Source organism: Pelobates fuscus, chromosome 3, assembly GCF_036172605.1.
Source record: "Pelobates fuscus isolate aPelFus1 chromosome 3, aPelFus1.pri, whole genome shotgun sequence".
NCBI classification, from domain to species: domain Eukaryota; kingdom Metazoa; phylum Chordata; class Amphibia; order Anura; family Pelobatidae; genus Pelobates; species Pelobates fuscus.
Window position 1 is genome coordinate 248,543,811 of NC_086319.1, and position 24,260 is coordinate 248,568,070.

The following is a 24,260-nucleotide window of genomic DNA, read 5'->3' on the forward strand; positions in this document are numbered from 1 at the left end:
GAAATTCAAGAGTTAACAGAGACAGGCGTAGTAAAATAAAACAAAACAATAGGTTATACATGCTGCGTGGAACACTTTAGCTTGAGATAATATTACTAGGTTTGGTCATAAAATGCAAGTAAGTACCATTGTTACAGACAGGCTTGTTATGCCCCAGAAGCTGATAACAGGCAAGTAGAGCCTATAATGCATATAAACATGGTGAGGGCACTTGATGGGACTTGCATATTTTTTAAATGGTTAGTTACTCATGGGTTAACGTTTGCTGGAGCTGGCTATTTGCTTTTGCCATTGCTATTGCCAAGAGCTTAACAGGTTGGACTGTGCTATCACATGCTGCAGAAACTACAATAAGGTAAGCTTAGGTTGAACTATGGGTTAAGTTAAGCTTAGTGCTTATGGTTAATAGGTTAACCCTTTCAGGGGACCTATGTTATGGCGTTGGATTGGATATCTTAGGGATCGTGTCCACATTTTAAACTTACCTTTTCAGTCCAGTATTGAAGAGCTATCATATACTTAGAGTCCTGAGAGCACTTGCTTATGATGTAGGAACACCCCAGCAGCAGGCAGTTGAATACCCAGACTCCATGGAAGGATGTTAGGCAGGCTCTGCACCCTCAGTGAGGCCAGAGCTGTTTCCTCAAGTCCTCTCTGCCTGGGGTCTGTAGTGTGGATGTGTAAGGCTGGTATGTCCCCCTGTGATAAGGAGTTTGCCTCTGCCGCTATCCTCCAGCCGTTGGTGTCCTCCCCCTGCGGTCTGGCTGTGGAGGGTCGCTGTGCTGTTGTGGAGGCGTTGCGGGCCAGATCCGTGGGACGGAGTGATGAAGTGCACTCTGTGTAAGTCTTCTGGAGGGGATGTCTGATGGGTCTGGGTAGCTGGGTCTGTGCTTTGTGTGTCAGCTTGTAGCCGCTCCCGCATTTTCGCCATGTGTGGACTCGTAGCTATTTAGCCAGGCAGAGACTGAGGCTGTGTATCAATGTGTATTGGGCTGCTCCATGCAGGTATGCAGGGCCTGCGTGGGTTTCGAGGGGATTGCGTCCTCTTGGGAGCCAGAGGTGACAGTGTGGGTCAGCAAGGTCACTGTGCCGCCATTTTAGATGCAGCTCGTGGTCTGGTCTGCGTTTTGGCGGCCGGTTGGGGCCCCGAGAGCTCCAGTGAAGCAGGGGCTGCAGGGCATACAGGGTGTGGGCCGGGATCACCCCCACCGGCCCAGGGTGGGAGGATATCTGGCTGGATATCATCGGGCAGGAAAGGAACGATGCATATCTCTCCGAGGGACTAGAACATTAACTGCAAGCCTCTTCTCGGGTCCAGTGTCTCCTGTGCCGGCCCACAGCGCTAGGTCGTCAGGTTTGTCCAAAAGTGCCCTATTGTGGGTTAATAAGTCGAAAGTTGCTGGAGCTGTTGTGCCATGCGGCCGGCCAGCATGGCGGACAGGCCCCGCCCCCAAGACTAGACTATTTGTAGATAAAGAGCATTAAAATTTTGTATGAATAAGCACATCTTAATGCAATAGAAAAAAATAATTGTTGACACATACACACTCAGATACACACACACACACTGACACACAGAGATACATACTGACTCATACACGTACACACAGGCCCGGACTGGCCATCGGGCAAATCGGGCAAATGCCGTTGGGCCGCGATGGCCATGGGCCGAGGCCGGCAGGGGATATCACAGGAATGGAAAGGCTTGTGAATCCGTGCGTGCCTGCCTGTCTATCTCTCGCGAGCTCCGATATTATCAGAGCGTTGACATGGTACCCCGTTATGTTGCTTGTTCTTTACCTTACATATGTTTATATTTCTATTGTTGTCACCAAATGTTTAATTGTCTCCAAAGACCAGTCCTAGTTAAAAATTGGGGGGGAGTAACAAAGGTCACAGGAAGGGGAGGGTGGGGAGTAACAAAGGTCACAGGAAGGGGAGGGTGGGGGGTAACAAAGGTCACAGGAAGGGGAGGCTGGGGGGTAACAAAGGGCACAGGAGGGGAGGGGGCTAAGAGGTCACAGGAAGGGGAGGGGGGGTAACAAAGGGCACAGGAGGGGAGGGGGATAAGAGGTCACAGGAAGGGGAGGGGGGTAACAAAGGGCACAGGAGGGGAGGGGGCTAAGAGGTCACAGGAAGGGGAGAGGGGCCAAAAGATGAGCACAAAAGGGGCTGAAGAGGGTACAAGTCGGAAGGGGGACTAAAGAGGGCACGGGATGGGGCTAAAGAGGGCACAGGAAGGGAGGTGGCTAAAGAGGGCACGGGAGGGGGCTAAAGAGGGCACAGGAAGGGAGGGTGCTACATAAGGGCACAGGAGGGGAAGGGGCTAAAAAGCACACAGGAGGACAGGGGGCAAAAGAGGGCACAGAAGGGGAGGGGCACCTATCAGTCTGCCCACCCACCCATACAGGTAGCAACAAGTATGTATGTCAGTGGGAGTGTGTCTGTCTGTGTCATGCTGTGTGTGTGTGTCTGTGTCACGCTGTGTGTGTTTCTGTGTCATGGTGTGTGTGTGTGTCATGCTGTGTGTGTGTGTGTGTGTCATGCTGTGTGTGTGTGTGTCTGTGTCGTGTGTGTGTCTCTGTGTCACTGTGTGTCTGTATCATGGTGTGTGTGTGTCTGTCTGTGTCATGGTGTGTGTATGTCTGTCATGATGTGTGTGTGTCTGTCTGTGTCATGGTGTGTGTATGTCTGTCATGGTGTGTGTGTGTCAGTCGTAGTGTCTGTGTGTGTTTGTAAAAATAGTGTTTTACTCACTTTTTTTTTTTTTCCAACGTCATGCTGGTCTCTGGCTCTATGACTGAGATCATCAAGCTTGATGATCTCAGCCAATCCGCACTGACACAGGAAGCGCCTCTAGTGACCGTCTGAGTGTCTGTCACTAGAGGTGTCACTAGGAAGCAATGTAAACACTGCCTTTTCTCTGAAAAGTCAGTGTTTACATTCAAAAGCCTGCAGGGACAGGCTATAGACACCAGAACCACTACATTAAACTGTGTGTGTGTGTGTGCACCTGCTAGTGAGTTTGCTTGCTTGCATGTGTGTGTGTGTCTGCTAGTGAGTGAGCTTGTGTTTTTATGTCAATGAGCTTATGTATATTAGTGAAATTGTTTGTCTATGAGGCTGTGTATCAATGAGCTTGTGTGTGTCAGTGAGATTGTCTGTGTCTGCATGTGAGTATGCTTACTGTATAATTAAATGTTTTACTCTGAAAGGACCAATATATTATATTAGAAAAAGCAATATATATATATATATATATATATATATATATATATATATATGTATATATATATATATAATTACTCAATCATCTGGGGTGGCAAGACATAGCCTTACATATTACATGCGACAATATATGGCGCAATGACTTATGGGGCTGGCATAGATTTTTTTTCCCAGGGCTGCTTTGTATCCCCAGTCCGGCCCTGGTTGGTTGGCTGCACAGTCCCTCTAGCCCTTTTTAAAGGCGTAATGTGTGAATACCCATCTAGGAAAGAAGCTCAAAAGCGAGATGAGACGATAACTGACTGGAAGAAGAGAGCTGCAGCCTGGCTGGCTAGAAAAGTTCTAATGAGAGACCAGTCAAGCTTCAGCGAAAGGGTCTGAAGTGCTTCAGAGTCCCCTGTGGAGGGAGGAAGTGAACCTGGTGGAGGTACTCAATCGGAGTGCGGGAGCTCCGTCAAACTTACCTCCATTCAGAAGTCTTCATTCACCTTGCCGCCATCTTGGCATTTACACGGTTGCCGTAATTTAGTTTTTTTGTCCTTCCTATGTCCTGCATGTCAAATCACGCGCAGCCTGTTAAGGACCTCAAGGGGGGGGGGGGGTTTCACAGTACTTGGTTGACTCTGGGGATCCCACATCAGTAAACACAAAACTGATGTTGCGATGCTACAGGAAGTGACGCACACTGCTAGAAGGTGAGCACTAGGTGACCAATGACAATGTTGACAAAGGCTGTGGAGCTTTCCCATCTTTTATTATTTTTTCCCCAAATATTTTCTTGCTGAGCTTCACGAAGGGATTTCTCTATAGCAGATGTTTTCCAATTAGAATAGTTATTTTGCATTTCTAAAAATATATATTTTTCTATTATCCCTAAGGGTGACTAGCAATAAGATCGGGTTAGAATCCTCTTTAAAGCAAATCCACTCTTTACCTAATGGCTACAGCTGTGCAACAGGCCTATTTATCAGCTCATACCATATCCATTTGCACTCCTTAAATGAGACCTGTCATGCAGCTGGACAATACAACTTCAGAAGTATTTAAATGTGCTGGTTAGCCCATCTTTGTTACTGCCGCCTGGCCGTAACAAGACATTTGAAAGATAAAAATATCTGTAACGCCCTCATATTTAACCTTTGCGTGATTTTTCTGTCTTCCTTGTTAAGAAAAAGTCAAACAACTCCTTTCTTTTCAGTTATTAATAATGTTGGTCAAAAGGTTAGATTGAAAGGTTCATGACTCCTAAGGCAGTTAGATTAACCCCTAGTGTAGTCACATTAATAACTGAATCATTAGCAAAGTGAAGTCTTCGTTTACAGAAATAGCTACATCTATGTTAAAAATATCCAGAATCTGAGTTTATTTCTCTTAGTTTTGTTTTAAAGAGCCTTACTGTACTCATGGCAAAGAATCTGAATTGTTGGATATATTTGTATATAAATGAGATGCAATATAAATAAATCCAGTTTGTCACCTTTTGTAGTCTTTTGTTATACATTCTAAAAATGTATATTATACTTTTGAAAAGAGATTTAATATATGCTGTGTATCCTTTTTTATGCAAGGTGATATTTTGTGAGAATATAACATGCTGTCCATTTACAGAGTTTGGAGTTGATCAGTGTCCCAAATTATTTTTGAGCACATATTCCATCATTACGAACCCACTTAGTCCATTTGGAATATTATTATTATTTTTTTTTACTTTCTTTTCACTTGTTTGTGACATTGCTCTGTGCAGTTTCCATCTTTAGTCAAAACACTATCTGAGTTATTTACTATATTGAGTTTTCAAAGAGAATTTCAAATTTAAGGTCAAAATAGCTGAAATAGAAACATTCTCTAAATTGGCTATGCTTTCTGGTCTTACATTTGCAAATGATTCAATACATAATTGTATTTGTATTTATTCAGACCACACATTACTCCAATCATGGGATTTCCAGACCAAAATTTTATTTTTAAAATGCTCTGACTGCAACACCATATAAAACATTTTAAACATTAAGAAGATGGATTCCTAAATATATATATATGTAATACAATTATGTCTAACCCAATTATATATGATGGCACCCTTCCAATTAGCCCCTCTTCCTCCACCTTCAGCACAGGCTCCAAAACCTCTCCCTTGGGCTGATATCCTGAGATGGTCGGTGACACTTTCAGCTTATTACTGTCTACCTGTTGAGAAAAATGCTTTTTTTCCAGTTTCCACATTGTACCTCGGGCAGAGGGGAAGACAGAGGGGCTAAGTGGACAGGCACTGTCAGGCAGAATTTGCAGTTAAACCATTAGAAAACAGTTTAACCCTAGGTAAGGTAAGGTGGCACCCAGGACCTTCAGTCACCATGGTAACTTAATTGAGATTAAGTTGTTATGGTGCCAAAAGTGGTCCTATAATAAGTTCTGATTAATTTGTAAGTATGCAAAGTATATTGTAAGTAAGTATATTGGAGGAATACTGGACCCTTATTTCTCTTTATGATTTCTACAGCATCCACCATCTGATTAAGAGTCCATCCATTTCAGGACAAAATGTATTAAATACTGGAGAAAAACATGGGAGGGAGAGATTTATCAAAGTGTTCTGTTTTATGCAGTAAAGCAAAAATGTAACAGGGGAGGAGTCACCAATGGAATGTGCCTATTGTGTCTAATTATTTCCATGGCTATTGCTCCACTTTTAGTACTTTAGACCACTTTTATAAATCTCCCTTGTAGACTTCTAGTAGTCACTTAATCCAGCTCTGAAACAAGATATATGTGAATTTGTAGCGGAGAGCTGATTTCCCACAGCTGAGCTCCACCAATATGTCCAGAGGATGCAGGAACAAATACAAATCCAACACGATCAGCAATATAATCCACAGATATCCCATCACCTTTCCCAATAACTGGACGACACACAGTATCAGGAGTAGAACTGGCATTTATTGGCAACATTACTGTTTTTATGAGATTCTCCCATGCAAGGGAGGGATTTACAGTAATTACACATTGCACCAATAATAGAGTCGTTACCTCCCACACATCTCCTCCCCTTGGCTTAACAGATGATATAATTATACTGTACATATTTTTCCCCACTTTCTGGATGTACCCCAAATATGTATGCTATACTTTTAAATATGGTACCCCCTGGTAGCCCTGATCTGGGTGAGAAACATATCCAAAAATCACCCAGATCAGACCAGGGGTTCGGGAGTTATAGGAAGGTAAAGTTTCGACCGACCGCATGGAAAAAGATGCCGAAAATAGTTCCATAAAATCTGGCCCTGTGGTCGGTCTCTGTTCGAGCCCCAAAACTCCTGAAATACTATATCACACACATTGGGGTCGGTAACCGGATGAATCCCCTAATTCGTGGGATTCATCCTACCGAGCGACAGGCCGTTCATGGGTTCCATTCGGTACTTTCTGCCATCCTGGAGGTCTTAGCGGTGTTCGGTTAGTCGAGTGTCCGTTTTGAGTTCCAGACACTCGACGACCAAACACCGCTGTTCGGGAGTTTAAGATGGCTAACGAAATGGCGGCCACCCAGGAGACATGCAGTACATTCGTATGAACCAAGGGAATAAAATAACCAAACAGGGAGGTAAATTACATGCATAATATACATCAGGGTGGTCCGTTTGTTTGGTACTTTGTTCGTATGCCGAACAAAGTATGTCTATAGCTGGTGCAAAGTCACTCTGTAATCCAGGCAGGTAAAACCTCAGCAGTGCCAACAAATAAAACGATGAATGGGACAGCCAAAAAGGGGTTCCGCTACAGAATTTCATTTGGTCACATATCTTTATTAATCTTAATTTTGTAGTGTCTCATCTTAGCATATATTAGCCAAAGCGAGACTGGAGTTCTGTTCTACAAACACTATTGTAATGCAAATATTACATATTATATATAACCTGTATTACTTCAATAATAATCATAGTTTCATTAGCTATTTTTACTACAGCTGCCTGCTTGACTTGTCTTGGGTCTGTATCAATCCATCACTTATGATTCTGATAGTTGGCAAGTCCATTATTATCATTTAACCTTTTGCTATAAAGGAACCACATTGTTTGAACCTATGTATTTATGTAATATTTATTTATTATTTTATTCCAAAAGAAAGCTACATCAAGGTATATTTATCCAAGTAGTTTACAGTAGTTTATGATAGTTTAATAGTTTACGTGCCCCTTTATATGACTTGTTTCGCACTACCAGTCTCAATTAAGTTGTTTCTTCTTCTAACACTGTGTTACATAATAAGCCACATAGAAGTGTTCACCTATATGTCTATTGAACGTCTGGCAAAAATTGTATAATCACATTTTATCTAGGTATAAACTATTATTATAGAAGTATAGTGGACACAGGGAAAACCAGACATATGGGTTGAACCCCATACGTATTGACATCTTCAGGATGGAGAACCATTTCAGATTAATAACTGTAATCAGTTATTTAAATTGATATTATTATTAGTCTATTTATTGATCATTACAAATTCCAACAAGTGGTGCTTTGCTGTACCTTGTGATATACAAAATATCTATTACTACATAGGTTTGCATGAACTTAAAACCCCCCAAAAATGTTACTATTTGTTTATATGTAAATGTGTGTCATTAATCGTACTACAAACATAAGTAAAACAAAAAGTTAAGCTGCACTCTCTCCCAAATCCCTACGCACATTTAACTAACAGAAGACCTTTAGTACCATTAAAGTGTAAGCTTACCTTCTCCGTTAAGACAAACCTAACCTTAGGTTAGTCCCACATTAATAATTCACCTTGCTGCTTTCGACTAACTGGCAAAATGTACAGATGAGACAGAAAGGAGTATTTTTTATAAAGCCCTACACATTTATTAACCCTTAACATTACACACATGGGATGTGGGTCAGCACTGTAACATAGCTGTGTAATGTAGAAGCAAATGCAAGCATAAACAAATTAAGCCCTGTGCTCATCAGCCTGGACTCTTTAATGGACATTGAAATTGTGCTAAAAACCTCCTGTTATTTAAATATGCATAGGGATCTGGCATTTTGAGGAGGTACCTTGTTTTTTGCCTTTGTTCTATTTATTTGGGCTGATAAATACTACAGCCAAGGGTAGTGGGAGTTTGAGAACAGGGCTTGATTTTGTATGTTCAGACTACAAACATCCTAGCATTTTAGGCCAGTAATTAATATGATCCTTTTTTTCTGAATTGCATAGTACTCCAGCTAACAGCTGTACGCAGGGTTATGATATCACGCTAAGCAGCACCATAAAGGGGTTAAACTGAATTCTGTGATGTTTTTTTTAGAATCAATCTTTGTATTCTAATTCTATCTGTATGTAGTATGTCGAAATTAGAAGTGAATGTAACATGTGACATGCAGAGACATGGAGAATTGTCCTTTCAGGTCCAGACAGTTCTTGTAGCCTGAGGCCAGAAGAGTATATAAGAAAATCGGAGAGTGATATATAGCTGTACTATGCTTTGCCGGCAAGTTCTGGGCTCTAACTTGTTGAAGAAATCCTTCCTCTTTTTCGTGAAAGCCTCGGGTGTTGCATTTAGGCAGTTGAACAAATCTACACATTTAGTGATAAATAAATGACTTCATATGAGTTGCACTCGACTGATGTGATTAAGGAGGGACTCTGTCATTCATATGCATTCCTCGTGATACTGCAAAACTCTAATCTAACGTATCACATCTCATGTGTCATATTATGTTATTGCAGAAGCTTATCTGACTTGTTTTGAACAACTAATCTCAATTAAAGTGCTTGCTTAAAGTATCTCTTACAATGTTTTGCAAATGTGATGTTTTGAACTGTATGATCCATTCCTGGTAAGCCATATGGAAGTACCCAGCTACGCGTCTATTGGCAAGAAATTACATAATTACATTTTTCTAAAAGGAAAATTTTTAGTGTGGGGGTACACTGTTCACAAAACAAAGCAGAAATATGTCATATGGTGGAGTAGGGTAGGATTTATTGTGTAATAGAGCTACTGTGCTTACCCAAGGACTTAGCAAATGTTAAAAGGTGTGCACCATAATAGCAGTATAGAGCAGGACTGTATTTTAGCATATATATTGCTTTTTTTTTTTTTTTTTACAAACACTGCTACCTCAGAGCTGATAAAACAGAACTCCAGCCAATCAGCAGCCCTGGTCTCAAGGTCAGTCTGTCTGTGTCTGTTTGCAGGTACGAAGTAATCATTTTTTTTTAAATGTGTGAGACAATCGATCACATGTAGCATTATATAGCATAACATAGTTAAAAGAGAAAAGACAAAAGGGAATTGGGGGCACATCCGATACATGCATCTTACAGGAATGGTTCTGCTGTACTGACCAAAAATTATACATAATACAGATTAGGGAAGAGCACACACACATAAAAATCAATTTCTAAATTCTATAAGGATACTTAAAATCACCTATATCAGCAAACAAATATGGGGATTCAGTTCCACCATATGGCTATATCGTGTTGAGCCCACCACTACTTCACAGTACCCCAATATTGGTGGGTCCTACACTAATTCGAACGTGGGAGTCAAATCAAATAGTGCTAGTGCTAAGTAAGCTGAAGTGTAAATTAAATAATAATAAGGACATTGTAAAAATATATAATGCAAAATGAATGTGTTAAATGTAATTCAAAAAAATGCAATGTCAAAACTAAAATATCACTTTATATGTGATATATATGCATTGATCCATATCTAATGTTTCAATAATTATATAAATTACGAATGACACAACAGGGAGAGAAGTTAGCCATAAGACCAGCAGACGGAGTATCAAAAATATCTTTATAAGAGAAACAAGCAAAAAAATACTGCTATTTGTGTATCTATCACTGTTTTTTTATTTCTTTATGTAAAAGAAGCAGACGTAGAAATACAGTGTACAAATTAGACAGAATATGCATTGGTCTAAGATTAGACACATAACATGCTAAAAGAGCTATATATCAGAAGAAGAGAGTAATTGAATATTATGCTAATAGTATATATATACTGGATGATATGGTCTGCAGTTGAGTTTAGAATACTTTATCTGTCTATTATTAAGACAATATGTACTTTTTTGTATCAAGATCTGTGTCCTGCTCTCGTAACTTTTAATGAATAGAGGTAGAAGAAAGAAAAATAAATAACTAATAAGAAAAAAAATAGAAGAAGGAAAAGGAGAGGAAGGAGGTGAGGAAAGAGGAGGGTACCGCCTGTGCAATTTACACAGAGAGTTAGTTACAGCTATTTTAAAAAGGTAAATTCTTTCTAGGGATCCACTTTTACTGTCGATTACATTTTTTAGTGCATAGGAGGATTAATCACCTTTGGTTCAGAATTTTCACTTGTGAAGTTCAAGGTCATGTAATCATGTCAGCGATGTTTAAGAAAATGGCAAAAATGTGTTTTATTAGGTACTGGGAGGGGGTGGGGGGGCGGGGCCTGACACTCAAGCGGAGCAGTCGCATGCCCGGCGAGCTCCTGCTCTAAACACTGAAATAAGGTTTTAAAAGGCCGACAATCTACAGATCAAACCCTGCAAAAGCACCAACGTGAACAAGGGCATCCAGGCGAACCCACAAGTGTCAAACTTTCGAAGTTACTCACCGGATCGCCCAACTCCTGACTTTGCGGCCTACAGGCAGACCTGCCGCGGGAGGGACGGCCGCTCTCCTGGGGATCTGGTCGGCCAAACGGACCGTGCAGAATTGATCTTTCCACCCCCCCCCCCCCCCCCCCTCCGGACTGGCGGGGGATATCCCGGTCCCCACCTGGGAACACCACCACACCTTCCAGGCATTAAAGCTTTCAGTCACCTCACCGACAAGGGGTGCGTGGCAAATCCAAAATGGCCGCCACACTGACCGAACACATGTCCTGCTGGGAGATACGGTTCCAGGCGGCTTTCGACGCCCTGTGTGCAGCGTTTTGGTCCCGGATAGAGTCCCGCCAGCAACAAACCACCCTCTCCTCATCTAAGCCCTCGGAGACTTCGAACGGGATACCATCTCCCTGTGCCCTCAGAGGACTGAGGGTCAAGAGGAGCAAGTACCCACTCGCAGCCTGCACTTGGGATTATGCGTACCCACAGAGCTCCAGCACGGACACAAACTCCCAGACGGAGACCTCGGCGACCTAGCTTGCCTGAAAGACGCTCGCACACTCGAGCAGCCCAGTACTTGCCAGCACCACAAAGACCCAGCCTGACTGCAGTGGGAAGAGCCTGTGACAATGGAAGATGGCTGACAGCGAAGGGAGATAAATCCTGCGATGGTCCCAAGGACACCGACCACCTGCCCCAGCCTGGCCAGCGAGCTAAAGGCATTGGATGAACACGGGACTTTGAGCCCAGTCTTGGCTCCCTGTTACTCTAAAGTCTTCCTCTCCCCCACCCATTACGTTAAGGACTAACCCAAGCAGTGGCCCATTGGTGGTATTCTTGTTTATTTCTTTGTATTCAGCATGTCTTCACCTGATATATCAAACATGCTTCTATTTAGCTCTGTTAGATTAATTATTTCCACTCAGCCGATGTTGATATAGACATGCTAGTCTAGCCTGTTATAATATAATAACAAAAATATGCAGTTTATCAGTGCCAAATTTACGCTTCTGTTGACTCCTCTATTTGTATGCCTGTAATTATCTTGCACGAAAAAATAAAGAATTAAAAAAAAAAATTAGGTACTGGGGATGCACTGGTGCTTGAACATATAGAAATGACTATGGATACCCATGATGAGGCTTAATGACTAAACAAGCGCCTATATCATTGCAATCTGGTGAAAGAATAACTATAGCAGACAAGCAGAGAAAAAAACTTTACCTTATTTAATGGATATGCAAGCAGATATAATGTGTGTGTCTATCTTATCAGTTTATCTCTACATGAAGCACAGTCAAATCTATATCATTTTAAAAAGCAAATAAGAGGATTTTTTTTTTTTTAAGGAAAAAAATACACTGGAATCATAAGAGCATTTTGGTTCTTACTGTATATAAATCATAGGCCTGTGTGATAAACACTTATGTAACTCTTTTAGACAAGTCAAACCTCAATAGGTATTAATGTTTCCTGATTTAAATGACAGGCTACAAACAGTCTTATTTAAAAAATGATTCACCATAACACTTTTTTACATTATAGAATTATTTTCCTAATTATACATGTATATCATACTTTTTCCTTCCAGTGTCCCATATTAAAATTGATGTTGTGTAAAATGCAAGAACCTGCTGAGATCAGTCATTTACTTGTGGTATGATGTGAGAAACAAAGCTTACACGTTAAATACAAATAACATGTTAACTGAACTTTACTGAAACTTCAAAAAGACGGGCCATATGTTTATAGCTAAAAAATATTGGGGATGGAAAATGTTTCTAATTGGCTATTTTGGCCTACAATGTAAAATGTTTGACTATTTTAAAGTTTGCTAAATAAACCTTTTGTGTGTATTTGTATGTGTGTATATAGTGTAAAGGGATTGTGTATGAAAGTATGTTTGTCTGTATGTATTGTGAGTGTAGGTACTTGTTTATGTATCTAGTACAACTGCAGATGTATTTATGTATATGCATAAAGTGTTACTGTAAATATATGTGTGCATTTGTCTGTAATATCTGCATGTATGAATTCAATAACACATTTGAATGGTTGAATGTAAGAATGCCTTTGTGTGTTGTGCAGAATCGATTTGTATGTGATGTGTGGAAATGCAGTGTGTTAATATATATTGTTGTATGGGTGTTATTTGTGTGGGAAGTATCTGTGAAGTACATCAACGTAAGTGTGAGTAATATTTGGGTGTTTGCGCACACGAAGAGCAAGAGTTGTGTGATGCAATTTCTGGTTTCCCCATTTTCCCCACTGCATTATCTATCTGGCAACGTCTAACTCCCCCCTCACTGCACCCCACAATTTTTTCTTTCACTATATAACTGTAATAGTTTGATTTGTAAATACCAAATGTATAAATGTATGTGGTGCCCATTAATATGGATGTGTGTTCAGAAAACACAGATTTTGTTTTCCTCCCCTTTCTTTCTGCATTTCTCTTTTTTTTGTGTCTATACCTATCCCTCCTTTACTATATCCCTTTTTGTGTCTATCCCTATTCCTCCTTTACTATACCCTATACCAGGGGTAGGCAACCTTTTAGCAGCACTGTGCCGATATAGGATTGTGATGTCCAGTAGCGTGCCGGTCCTATTTTTTTTTTAAAATCAAGGTGTATGCTGCCGTATTCTGCTTGTGTTATTTTTACTGTAATTGCTTTGTATCGTTGTATTTGTGCATATATATGCAGGGCCGTCTTTAATAGTGACTGGACCCTGGGCAAAGCATTTGCTTAGGGCCCCCTGGACCCTGCCCCCCCTTCCCAAGCATGTAATCACATCATCCACCTCAATGCAGTGGCGGACCTAAAGTAGAGAGGTGCAAGAATTTTTGGGGGTCTCCCTGTTGCACGGGTGATTAAAAGGTAGATCCCCATCTGTCGTGCAACTCCAGAAATGCATTGATAGCTGGGGCTCTACCATTAACCAATGTTTGCAGGTCTGTATTTAGCACTAAGCAGTTTTTGTTTGTTTGACTGTAAACAGGTTTTTGTATGGAATTTGTTTGTACGTGGTGTTGGCGTGATTGCAAGCATGTATTTGTGTAGTGTTGGTTTTTGAATGCAGGGGTGTATTTACATATACGTTTGGTGTGTAACACAGACATGTGTTTGTACGTAGTGTTGAGATTTGAATGCAGAGGTGTATTTGTGTGTAGTGTTAGTGTGTGAATGCTGAGATGTATGCTCATTTACACACAGAGAGATATATACACACTGAAATGCGCGCACACACACACAGATACACACATACTGACACACACACATGCTGACACACAGATATGCTGACACACACACAGACATACTGACACATACTGACACACAGACATGCTGACACACAAAGACATACGACACACAAACATATGACACACGGATATGACACACACAGATATGACACACACACACAGACACACACACACTAACACACACACACACTGACAGACATACTGACACAGAAATACACTTTAAAACCCACCCTCCAGTTTCCTACCTTTCCTGCTGGTGGTTGAAGGTGTTGGGAGTTGGGGTCTAGCGCTCTCGGTCAGCCCCCCTCCAATCTGCCTACTCTTCTTTCCCGCGCACTCCTCTCTTTGTGGGCAGAAGTGATGCGCGGCCGTCAGTTCCTCCCAGCCTGCTGTCGAAAAGCAAGGGGCCCGCTCACGCTGTTAAAGCGCCTCAGCGTGCGACCGGGCCTCTGCTGACAGAAGCCCACCAGGTGGTCCTTTGTGCATGGGCCACCCGGTGGGCCTCCTTAGTGTGCAGATTACCGGCCAGAGGGTTAGAAATAGTTGAGGCCAGCAGGGCTGCCCAGTTTGCCCTGCGTTAAAGACAGCCCTGTGTATATGAGCTATTATATTGTTTATGTTCATGAGTAGTTTATGGTATTGTGTATGATACATATGAATGTGGGCTGTGTATGGGGGGCGCTTGTGCAATTGTGTGTGTGTGTGGATGGATATGTCACAGTGTGTGTTTGGTAGTGTGTGGGGGCTGTTTGGGGTATTGCATGTGGAGTTGTGTGCATGTATGTGGATTGTTAGTGGTGTTTCGTTTGTGCGGATTGTGTGTATGTTTGTGTGTGGGCTGTCCGTATTATTTGTATCAGGGGAGGGTTATTCTGCATTTCTGTGTATATCTAGCAGTGTGGGTGGCTTCCCTGGGTTCCAGTGGGAACCAGGCTGGCCAGGTACAGGTCAAGGACAGGAGCTGCAACAGCAGCTGCAGGCTGCTCTACTACAGTGTGGATTCCTATTCACAAGTGCTGGGAGGAAGTGCTCTGAGATCACTACCTCTACGTGCTGCAATGCATAAATTTAGGATTGTTTTTCACCACCTTTGCGGATTACCAGATATCTGAAGTTTTACTGGGACTCCTGATAGGACAGAGCCTGTTTGGCTCTAGCAGCCTTGAGTGCCGTGCAAAGACACCTCGAGTGCCGTGCATGGCACTAGTGCCGTAGGTTGCCTACCCCTGCCCTATACCATTCTATTTAATTCCTCTCCATTCCTTGTGTAGTGTGGCTGAGCTGGAACTACATCTATCCTGCTTTTACCTGTTGGACTCTCCCCTCTGCCCAGCCCAAACACTCGATCTCCAGTAAATGTCTGAATTGTGTGTGAAACAGGAGACATTCAAGTGTCATGTCCCCACCCTCTCCACACCAGAGCTGTGCACTGGGTTGTAGGCTGCCTACAACCTGGGTAAGAACAGAGTGCAATTTATTGAACAAGGCACTGCCATCAGATGGACCCACTAATTACAGTGCTTAGTCCACCCCTATTGGTGTGTCCAAGTGTATAACGGGGCTCCACAGCAATAATTTACAGTAATGTTAAGCTGAAAAAACGTGCTTAGAAGTGAGTCTGTGTAAATAAGATGCATTATTATTGCTCTTAATTATATTTTAGGTGCAAAAATTGTTATTAGAAAGTCACCTAAAATTTCTCAGAACAGCTCCGCCCATGGTCCACACCCCTAAAACTTGGTGAGCACACCCCTAAAACTTGAGTGTCCCTCTTTGTCCATTTAAAATGTTGGGAAGTCTGCAATGTATTGAAGGATGCTTAGAAATAAACCAAACTTGGTTAATTAATGCCCGTGAGTGTGTATTTTATGTTTTTTTACACCATGGACATAATTAAAAAGATGTGCAAAACCTATAACCACATCAGGTGTTCTTGACATGAGACATACAGGAAAGAGAAAATGGTGGAAAGGCAGACAAAAACAGGGAGTTCACATCATGAAAGTGACAGGAGGAAGAGTCCATACATATTGTAAATGAAAAGGAGCAAAAAGTGAGGGGACATTTTGATTTTGGAAACAGTTTGATGAGTTCCCATTCCCATACTAAATTGTTAAGATTTTACTGCTCAATTGTGTATTGGTTGACAGGTCCAGCTTTGCATTGTGCCAGGAATGCACACAGTAACTCTCTAGTAATACAATTAACATGCTTATAGGAAGTGAATTGTAAATTGAAAATGACATATATGAAAAAGGTACCTATTAACTGTAGCGTCATGAATCATTCTCTGACACAGCTGTAATTTTTTTTTGTGAATAATAAACTATTTGTGGTTTCATTGCAGGTAGTGGAGGCTGCGGCTTGGCTGTTGTCACACCCTCCAAGTGAAACAGCAAGGGATAACTTGTGATGATGTATCTCCGGCTGCACGACAGAAACGCGAAGGGGAGTTACCGTAATAATGGGCACAACAATCTGAAACACTTTTTCTTCATTATTATCACCATGGTTGTAATTATTACATATTCAGGCTCTCATATGTGAATTAGTAACATGGCCTGCAAGAAGTCTCAATATAATGCCTAGCACAGCAGAATTCTCACTTGGTTTGCAAAAGTAAGGGATTACAATTGCCTACAATGGTCTTTTACCATGTGAAAAAATAAAATGGTAACAAATTGGTCAGTTTAGGACATGGAATCGACAGAATTTGGGCAACAGGAAAAAAAGGCAACATTAAGATAAGGGTGATACCAGACTCACTTACAGCAGATGAATTACCCCACTACACCTTTGTCTTTGCTCTTGTTTCATATGCTGGTACTAAGAAAAGCTACTTAGAAAGTTCCAAACTAGAATTAGAAGATCTACTGCTGCTGCTTCGGACTCATTCTTATGATATTTTTATATATATATATATATATTATATTTTATTGTTCCTACTTTGTTACTTTTATGCTTATAAGTATTTAATTTTTGGCGCTACCTGCATTCTTTGTTGTTGTCAGACCTTCCGGCATTCGCTAACCGTGGACTTCCGGGTTCTCGGAGCGCGGCCACTCCCCCTCCTATGACGCGGTCGTTCCCAGGATTCATAGAGAGACCGCGTCAACACCACAGTGCTGGATCAACTCGAAAGCTCCCGCGAACTTCAAACTGAATTATTACTACTTCTACTGTGTATCGGACCCGGACTGTTTAATCGTTTACCCTCCTTCTCCTCTCCCACGACCTCGGACTGTTTTTGGATATTCTCTTGCCTGCTGCAACCTCGATTCTCTGTGGAATCTCTATCACCAATTTGGATTATCGCTCCTTCATAAGTTAAGTAAACCAGATCTGCTCAAGCTGGATATATAACCATCCTAATTCTATGTGGTTCGCTATCTGCTCCACCTAACCTCCTAACCTTGTTTCAACTACTAATTAATCATCTGCATCCTAATTTGGAACTTCTCGCTGGTTGTGTTAAAATTGCCTTATCTTAAAACAACTTCAACTCCGCTGCGGTTTATAACCTGCCAGGAATTAAAGAGACAGTTCAAATTGATTATCTTTTTTATTTTAAAGCAATAAACAATATCAGTTTCAGAAATCTGCAGTTGTTTCCATCTTGTCAACAATTGAGCATTACAGATTGATCCAGCCTAATTAATGGATACAGCAGATCTCACTTCTGAAATCACCAGATTAAACCAAAGAGTGGATACGCTTACTCAAGGCATGCAAGATCTACAGATCACCAATGAAAGAATCCTTACTTATGTAAGGGACTTGCAAACACATACTCCTCACACAGTTACACACTCGGCTAGTGACCCTGCTGTCTCCAACCCCGAAAAATTCTCTGGAGACAGGTCCCAATACCGAGAGTTTATCAATTCTTGCAAGTTGTTGATTGCATTAAAACCTCGATCATATCCCACTGAAAGATCTAAAGTTTGTTCTGTTATTTCATTTTTGAGAGGTGAACCCATGGCCTGGGCTCATTCCTTTCTTGAGAATGATGATCCCATATTGGATTCTCTGGATGAATTCTTTGAAGCCATGTCTCTTCTTTACGAAGACCCAAACAAACAAGCGACTGCAGATTTAACCATTAGAACACTGCAGCAAAGAAACAGGCCTGTCGAAGATTACATTGCTGAATTCAAACGATGGGCACCAGAAACTCAGTGGAATGACATAACTCTACGTAACCAGTTCCGTATTGGGTTATCTGAAGCTGTCAAGGATGAGCTCTCCAGAACTGAACTACCTACTACACTGAATACACTTATCCAACTGTCAATCAGCATTGACAGAAGACTTAGGGAAAGAAAAGCTGAGAAATCACTCACTAGCTCTCTATGGAAAAAACCCTTCACCTCTTCAAAGGCACCGGAGAAACCTATAACTCCCGCTGAACCTATGGAAATAGGGTGTCAGGCTTACCTTGCTGGGAGTCCAACATGCAGAGATAAAAGCTCACCCTTGCATTTAGACACAGGCCGAGGTGGTCAAGGTAGAACTCACCTGGCCTGTGAATCTGTGCACGGGGGCTGTGCAGCTGAATGCTTGTAGTCGCAGTACAGACAAGGAAATCCAGGAGAATCGTCGTAGGTAAGCCAATGGTCAGAGGATGCCGGAAATCAGGGGATACGAGTAACAAGCCAAGGTCAAAGGATGCCAGAATTCAGGAGATACGAGTCACAATCCAAGGTCAGGAGAATACTTAGCACGTGGAGTAGCAACTCTCTAACCAGAGTCATTGAACTGACACTGCCCTTAGGGAGGAGCAGTGTCTTATACCTTGATGATTAGTATATCAGGTTCAGCTGGAGAGTGATCGACAGGTCTGAGCCAGGTGAAGTCCAGCCCCTTAGTGCTGCAGGCAATACAAGATAAAACAGGAGTTATCCCAAGTCCTGAAATGGCTCAGATGTTAAAGAGCAGGTTCAGAACTGCCAAGCATACAGGTTCAAATCCCTCTTCGGGCAATAAAAGGGCGACCCCGTCTGGCAGTCTGGAGGTCAAGGCATGAATCCTGACAGTACCCTCCCCTTAAGAACGCACTCTGGGCGTGAACAGGTTCCTTTTGGGAACTGTATTCCTCGTCTTCGGACTCCGTATCACTGAGGAAGTCCTTGTAATCGAAGTATCCAGAGTGGAGTCCCTCAGTCGGGGACCTTGGGGTATCAGAGTCGGGTACTGGTGGAGAAAGGTCTGGGCCATTCAGAGACCTGGTGCAGGCGGAAATAAACTTAGTCCCACAAACCATTTTATCTGAACTATTTCCCATAGGTGAGTTTTCTGGAAGTAGTGATTTCTTGTGGTCTTGAGATCCACTGGCATCAGCAGCCATCGTAGTCTGGGTACTCTTCTGCATCACGGAACGTGGAAATATCCGACAGCACCTTTGACATTTTTTAGGTCGTGTTGCCGGAATAACAGGGTGCAGCTGAATTGTACCCACTTGAAGAGGTTCAGGCCGAGTTGGGCGAATAGGGCAGTGAGAGATAAAGTGCCCTTCTTCACCACAATAAAAACAGAGACAACGCGCCCTCCTTCGATCTCTTTCTCTAGATGGCAGTCTTGTTTTAGAGCGGACGAAGCCTATCTCCATGGGTTCCTCCCTGTCCACTGGAGATTCACAGCTAGCTAGAGGAAAACCAGGGTCACAAGGCGGTTCCTCCATGTCCATTGGAGTTTCATAGCTAGCTTGAGGGAAAACAGGGGTACAAGGAGGTTTACTGGAGGAGGGTTTGCGTTGTGACCTTATGGGGACTTGGTAGGAGTCCTTTTCTTTAGGTAACAGCGATCTGCGGTTAGATGGAGCAGGCTTGGGAGTAGCTTTCCTGGAGGTAGAGCTCTGAGAGTCCATTGCGGACATAAATGACTCCCAACTGTCCAAGACAGTGCTTTTCTCCTGTAGCTTCCGGTATGCCCACTCCTTGATCCGTCCGACAAGTAAGTTGATGGCCGAACGGACCTTGACAAAGTCACTGTTGTAAGTTTTAGGCTTGAGAGCAAAAAGAATTTCACAATCCAGTCTGAATGCTGTGAAGGATGTACGGGAACCATCAAAGCGGTCAGGCATCACAACAAACGGTTCTGGAACTGGGCGTACTGTGCCTTTAAGAGATAAAAGTTCTTGCTGCAGTTCCGAAACAGTCTGGTTCAGGCTGGACACTTGCTGAGCAAGGGAGGTGAGCATTATCTCTGTGGACTCCATAAAGGTCAGTTCAATATGTCAGGCTTACCTTGCTGGGAGTCCAACATGCAGAGATAAAAGCTCACCCTTGCATTTAGACACAGGCCGAGGTGGTCAAGGTAGAACTCACCTGGCCTGTGAATCTGTGCACGGGGGCTGTGCAGCTGAATGCTTGTAGTCGCAGTACAGACAAGGAAATCCAGGAGAATCGTCGTAGGTAAGCCAATGGTCAGAGGGTGCCGGAAATCAGGGGATACGAGTAACAAGCCAAGGTCAAAGGATGCCAGAATTCAGGAGATACGAGTCACAATCCAAGGTCAGGAGAATACTTAGCACGTGGAGTAGCAACTCTCTAACCAGAGTCATTGAACTGACACTGCCCTTAGGGAGGAGCAGTGTCTTATACCTTGATGATTAGTATATCAGGTTCAGCTGGAGAGTGATCGACAGGTCTGAGCCAGGTGAAGTCCAGCCCCTTAGTGCTGCAGGCAATACAAGATAAAACAGGAGTTATCCCAAGTCCTGAAATGGCTCAGATGTTAAAGAGCAGGTTCAGAACTGCCAAGCATACAGGTTCAAATCCCTCTTCGGGCAATAAAAGGGCGACCCCGTCTGGCAGTCTGGAGGTCAAGGCGTGAATCCTGACATAGGGGTTGTGAGAAGTCCTCTTACTCCAGAAGAGAGAACCAGAAGAAGACAAATGAACCTCTGCATGTACTGTGCTTCACAAGAACATGTGGTCCCAGACTGTCCCCTATTGAAACGTCCCCGAGGTGGTAAGCATGGTTCCACCACAATTGTTATGAGTGTGCTTCCCTCTAAACCAATCTCTCATTTCTCCTCTGTTTCTCTCATATTACAGTGGGACAAAGAAAGAATTACGACTAAGGCCATTATTGATTCCGGTGCTAATGGGGTGTTCCTGGACTCATCCTTTGTTACAAAAAATAAAATTCCTTGTGTTCAAAAACGTAATTCCGTCTCTGTCAGAGTTATTGATGGCTCCTTAATCTCCTCGGGGCCCATTCGCCTTGAAACTGTCCCTTTAAGGACTACTACTAATTATATCCATTCTGAATTTCTTGTTTTTGATGTCATAAATTCTCCTCTTTATCCAATAATATTAGGGATAGACTGGTTACGGACTCATAACCCACATATTACATGGGCTCCTTTCTCTCTCACGTTTAACTCTGCATATTGCCAGGGAACATGTCTACAACACATCCCCATTTTGCAAGTTACTGGGGAATCCACTATACCTTCCAGCTATTCAGAGTTCGCTGATGTGTTCAGTAAAAAGGAAGCAGAGACACTTCCTCCTCATCGACCCTATGATTGTCCGATTGACCTTGTTCCTGGTGCTCCTATCCCTTTTGGACATATTTATCCTCTCTCTGAATCAGAGTTAAAAACCCTCAAGGAATACCTGGATGAAAACCTCCGTAAGTGGTTCATTAGACCTTCCTGTTCACCAGCCGCTTCCAGCATGTTTTTTGTAAGAAACAAGGACCAGACTATACGGCCAATCATCGATTACAGGTCTTTAAATAAAATAACTTAAAGAATCGTTACCCTCTTCCCCTGATCAATGAGTTGATTGAAAGATTAAGAACAGCTACCATCTACACTAAACTTGACCTTCGTGGGGCATATAACCTTGTTAGAATCAAGGCCAATGATGAATGGAAAACGGCGTTCAGGACCCGATATGGTCTTTACGAATATCTTGTCATGCCCTTCGGGCTATGTAACGCCCCTGCAACCTTTCAGCATTTCATCAACGATATCTTCCGAGATCTCCTAGACGTTTGTGTCATCATTTACTTAGATGATATTCTCATCTACTCCAACAACCTTGAAGAACACAGAAAACACGTGAGATGGGTATTATCCAGATTAAGAACACACAAATTATACGCAAAACCAGAAAAATGTATATTTGAAGTCAATGAAATCACTTTTTTGGGATACGTTATCTCCCCTCATTCAATAAGTATGGATACCTCCAAAATAGATTGCATTGTCAACTGGTCTACTCCTACTAATACTAAAGACTTACAACGTTTTCTGGGATTTGCCAACTTCTATAGGAAGTTCATTAAAAATTACTCCAATGTTGCTCATCCCCTCAACCTGCTCAATAGCAGTAAACGGTCCTTTGCTTGGAACGATAAGGCTCAAGCAGCCTTTGATGAATTAAAACGGAGATTCACAAGTGCTCCCATTCTCCAACTACCTAATCCTGCTTTTCTCTACGTCATGGAAACGGATGCTTCTGACACAGCTATCGGGGCTGTCCTCTCTCAACACCAAACGCCTCAAGATCCTCTCCATCCAGTAGCTTTTTTTTCACGATCTTTGTCTCCTGCTGAACGAAATTATCCTGTAGGAGAAAAAGAATTATTAAGTATTAAAGCTGCATTCGAAAACTGGCGTCACATACTTGAAGACACACGCACTCCTGTAATTGTTTATACAGACCACAGGAACCTTGAATATCTTCATTCCAACAAAACACTCTCTGCCAGACAAGTACGCTGGAATCTTTTCTTTTCCCGTTTCAATTTTCAAATCATCTACAGACCTGGATCCAGAAACAAAAAGGCAGATGCCCTGTCCAGAATTCACCAAGATCTTCCTGTAAACGAAACTCAACCACCTAAAATCATAGGTATTATTTCGTCATTAATAGATGATATTAAACATCTTAAGGAAGAAGATCTTGAACTTCCCAAACAAAGCAATCTATCAAAAAAGGACGGTATCTACTACTTCAAAGACAGGTTATACATTCCTCCCTTGCTTAGGAATAAAATACTCTCTTTGATTCATGATTCCCCTCTGGCTGGTCATCCTGGTACAAGGAAAACACTGGAGCTGTCTAAAAGATATTACTGGTGGCCTCGCCAGGACAGAACCATAGAATCTTATGTCAAAAACTGCCCAACCTGTCTGAGATCAAAATCTGACCATCATCCACCATTCGGTCAATTATTAAGCCTACCTGTTCCAGAAAGACCTTGGCAGTCCATCTCAATGGACTTCTTGGTAGAACTCCCTCCTTCGCAACATCATACCACCATTCTGGTAGTGGTAGACCGTTTCACCAAGATGTCCCATTTTATTCCTTTGAAGAAATTACCCTCTTCATCTGAACTTGCAAAAATATTCATCAATAACATCGTGAAACTCCATGGTCTTCCTGAAGAAATCATATCAGACAGAGGAACACAGTTCACCTCCAAATTCTGGAATGAGATGTGTTCCTCCCTCAATATTCAACGTAAATTATCTTCAGCCTATCATCCCCAAACCAACGGACAAACAGAGAGAGTTAATCAATGTGTTGAACAATACTTGCGGTGTTATTGCTCTCACTTACAAGATGATTGGATCACGTGGTTACCAATGGCAGAGTTCTCATACAACAACTCGGTACACGCTAGTAGCAAAATGACTCCATTCTTCTCAAATTTTGGATTCCATCCCTCTTCATTTCCTGATCAAGGACTTCCTTCTTCTAATCCATACGTCTCCAACCATAACTCTTTCATGTCTGCCCTCTTCCTCAGGTTACGTGATAACCTTAAAAATGCATCATCTGCTCAGAAAAAGTTTTTCGATACTGGTAGACGACCTTCCCCTACTTACAAGGTTGGTGATCTAGTATGGCTCTCTTCAAAAAACATTGTCACCAACCGTCCCTCAAAGAAACTGAGTTCACTCTTCCTTGGCCCTTTTCGTATATTGTCGCTTATCAACGAAAACGTGGTCAGATTGAAACTTCCACCTACCATGAAACTACATCCAGTCTTCCATGTGTCATTACTTAAACCACACCACTCCGACCCTTTCCTGAGGGATGTTCTTACCACTCCTGATCCCATTCTGGTACAAGGTGAAGAGGAATACGAGGTCCAGAGGATTCTAGATTCACGAATCCATCGTGGTT

General features: G+C 42.3%; 1 protein-coding gene across 1 annotated transcript in view; it reads left to right on the forward strand.

Moving 5' to 3' along the window:
• The window catches only part of LOC134601731 (centriolin-like), a 75,167-nt gene extending 58,190 nt beyond the window's left edge, over positions 1–16,977 (forward strand). The window contains exon 11 of the mRNA XM_063446235.1: positions 16,457–16,977. Within this exon, the coding sequence (XP_063302305.1) occupies positions 16,457–16,522 (66 nt within the window). The 3' untranslated portion in view covers positions 16,523–16,977. The remainder of the gene's footprint in view (positions 1–16,456) is intronic.
• The last annotated feature ends 7,283 nt before the right edge of the window (positions 16,978–24,260 follow it).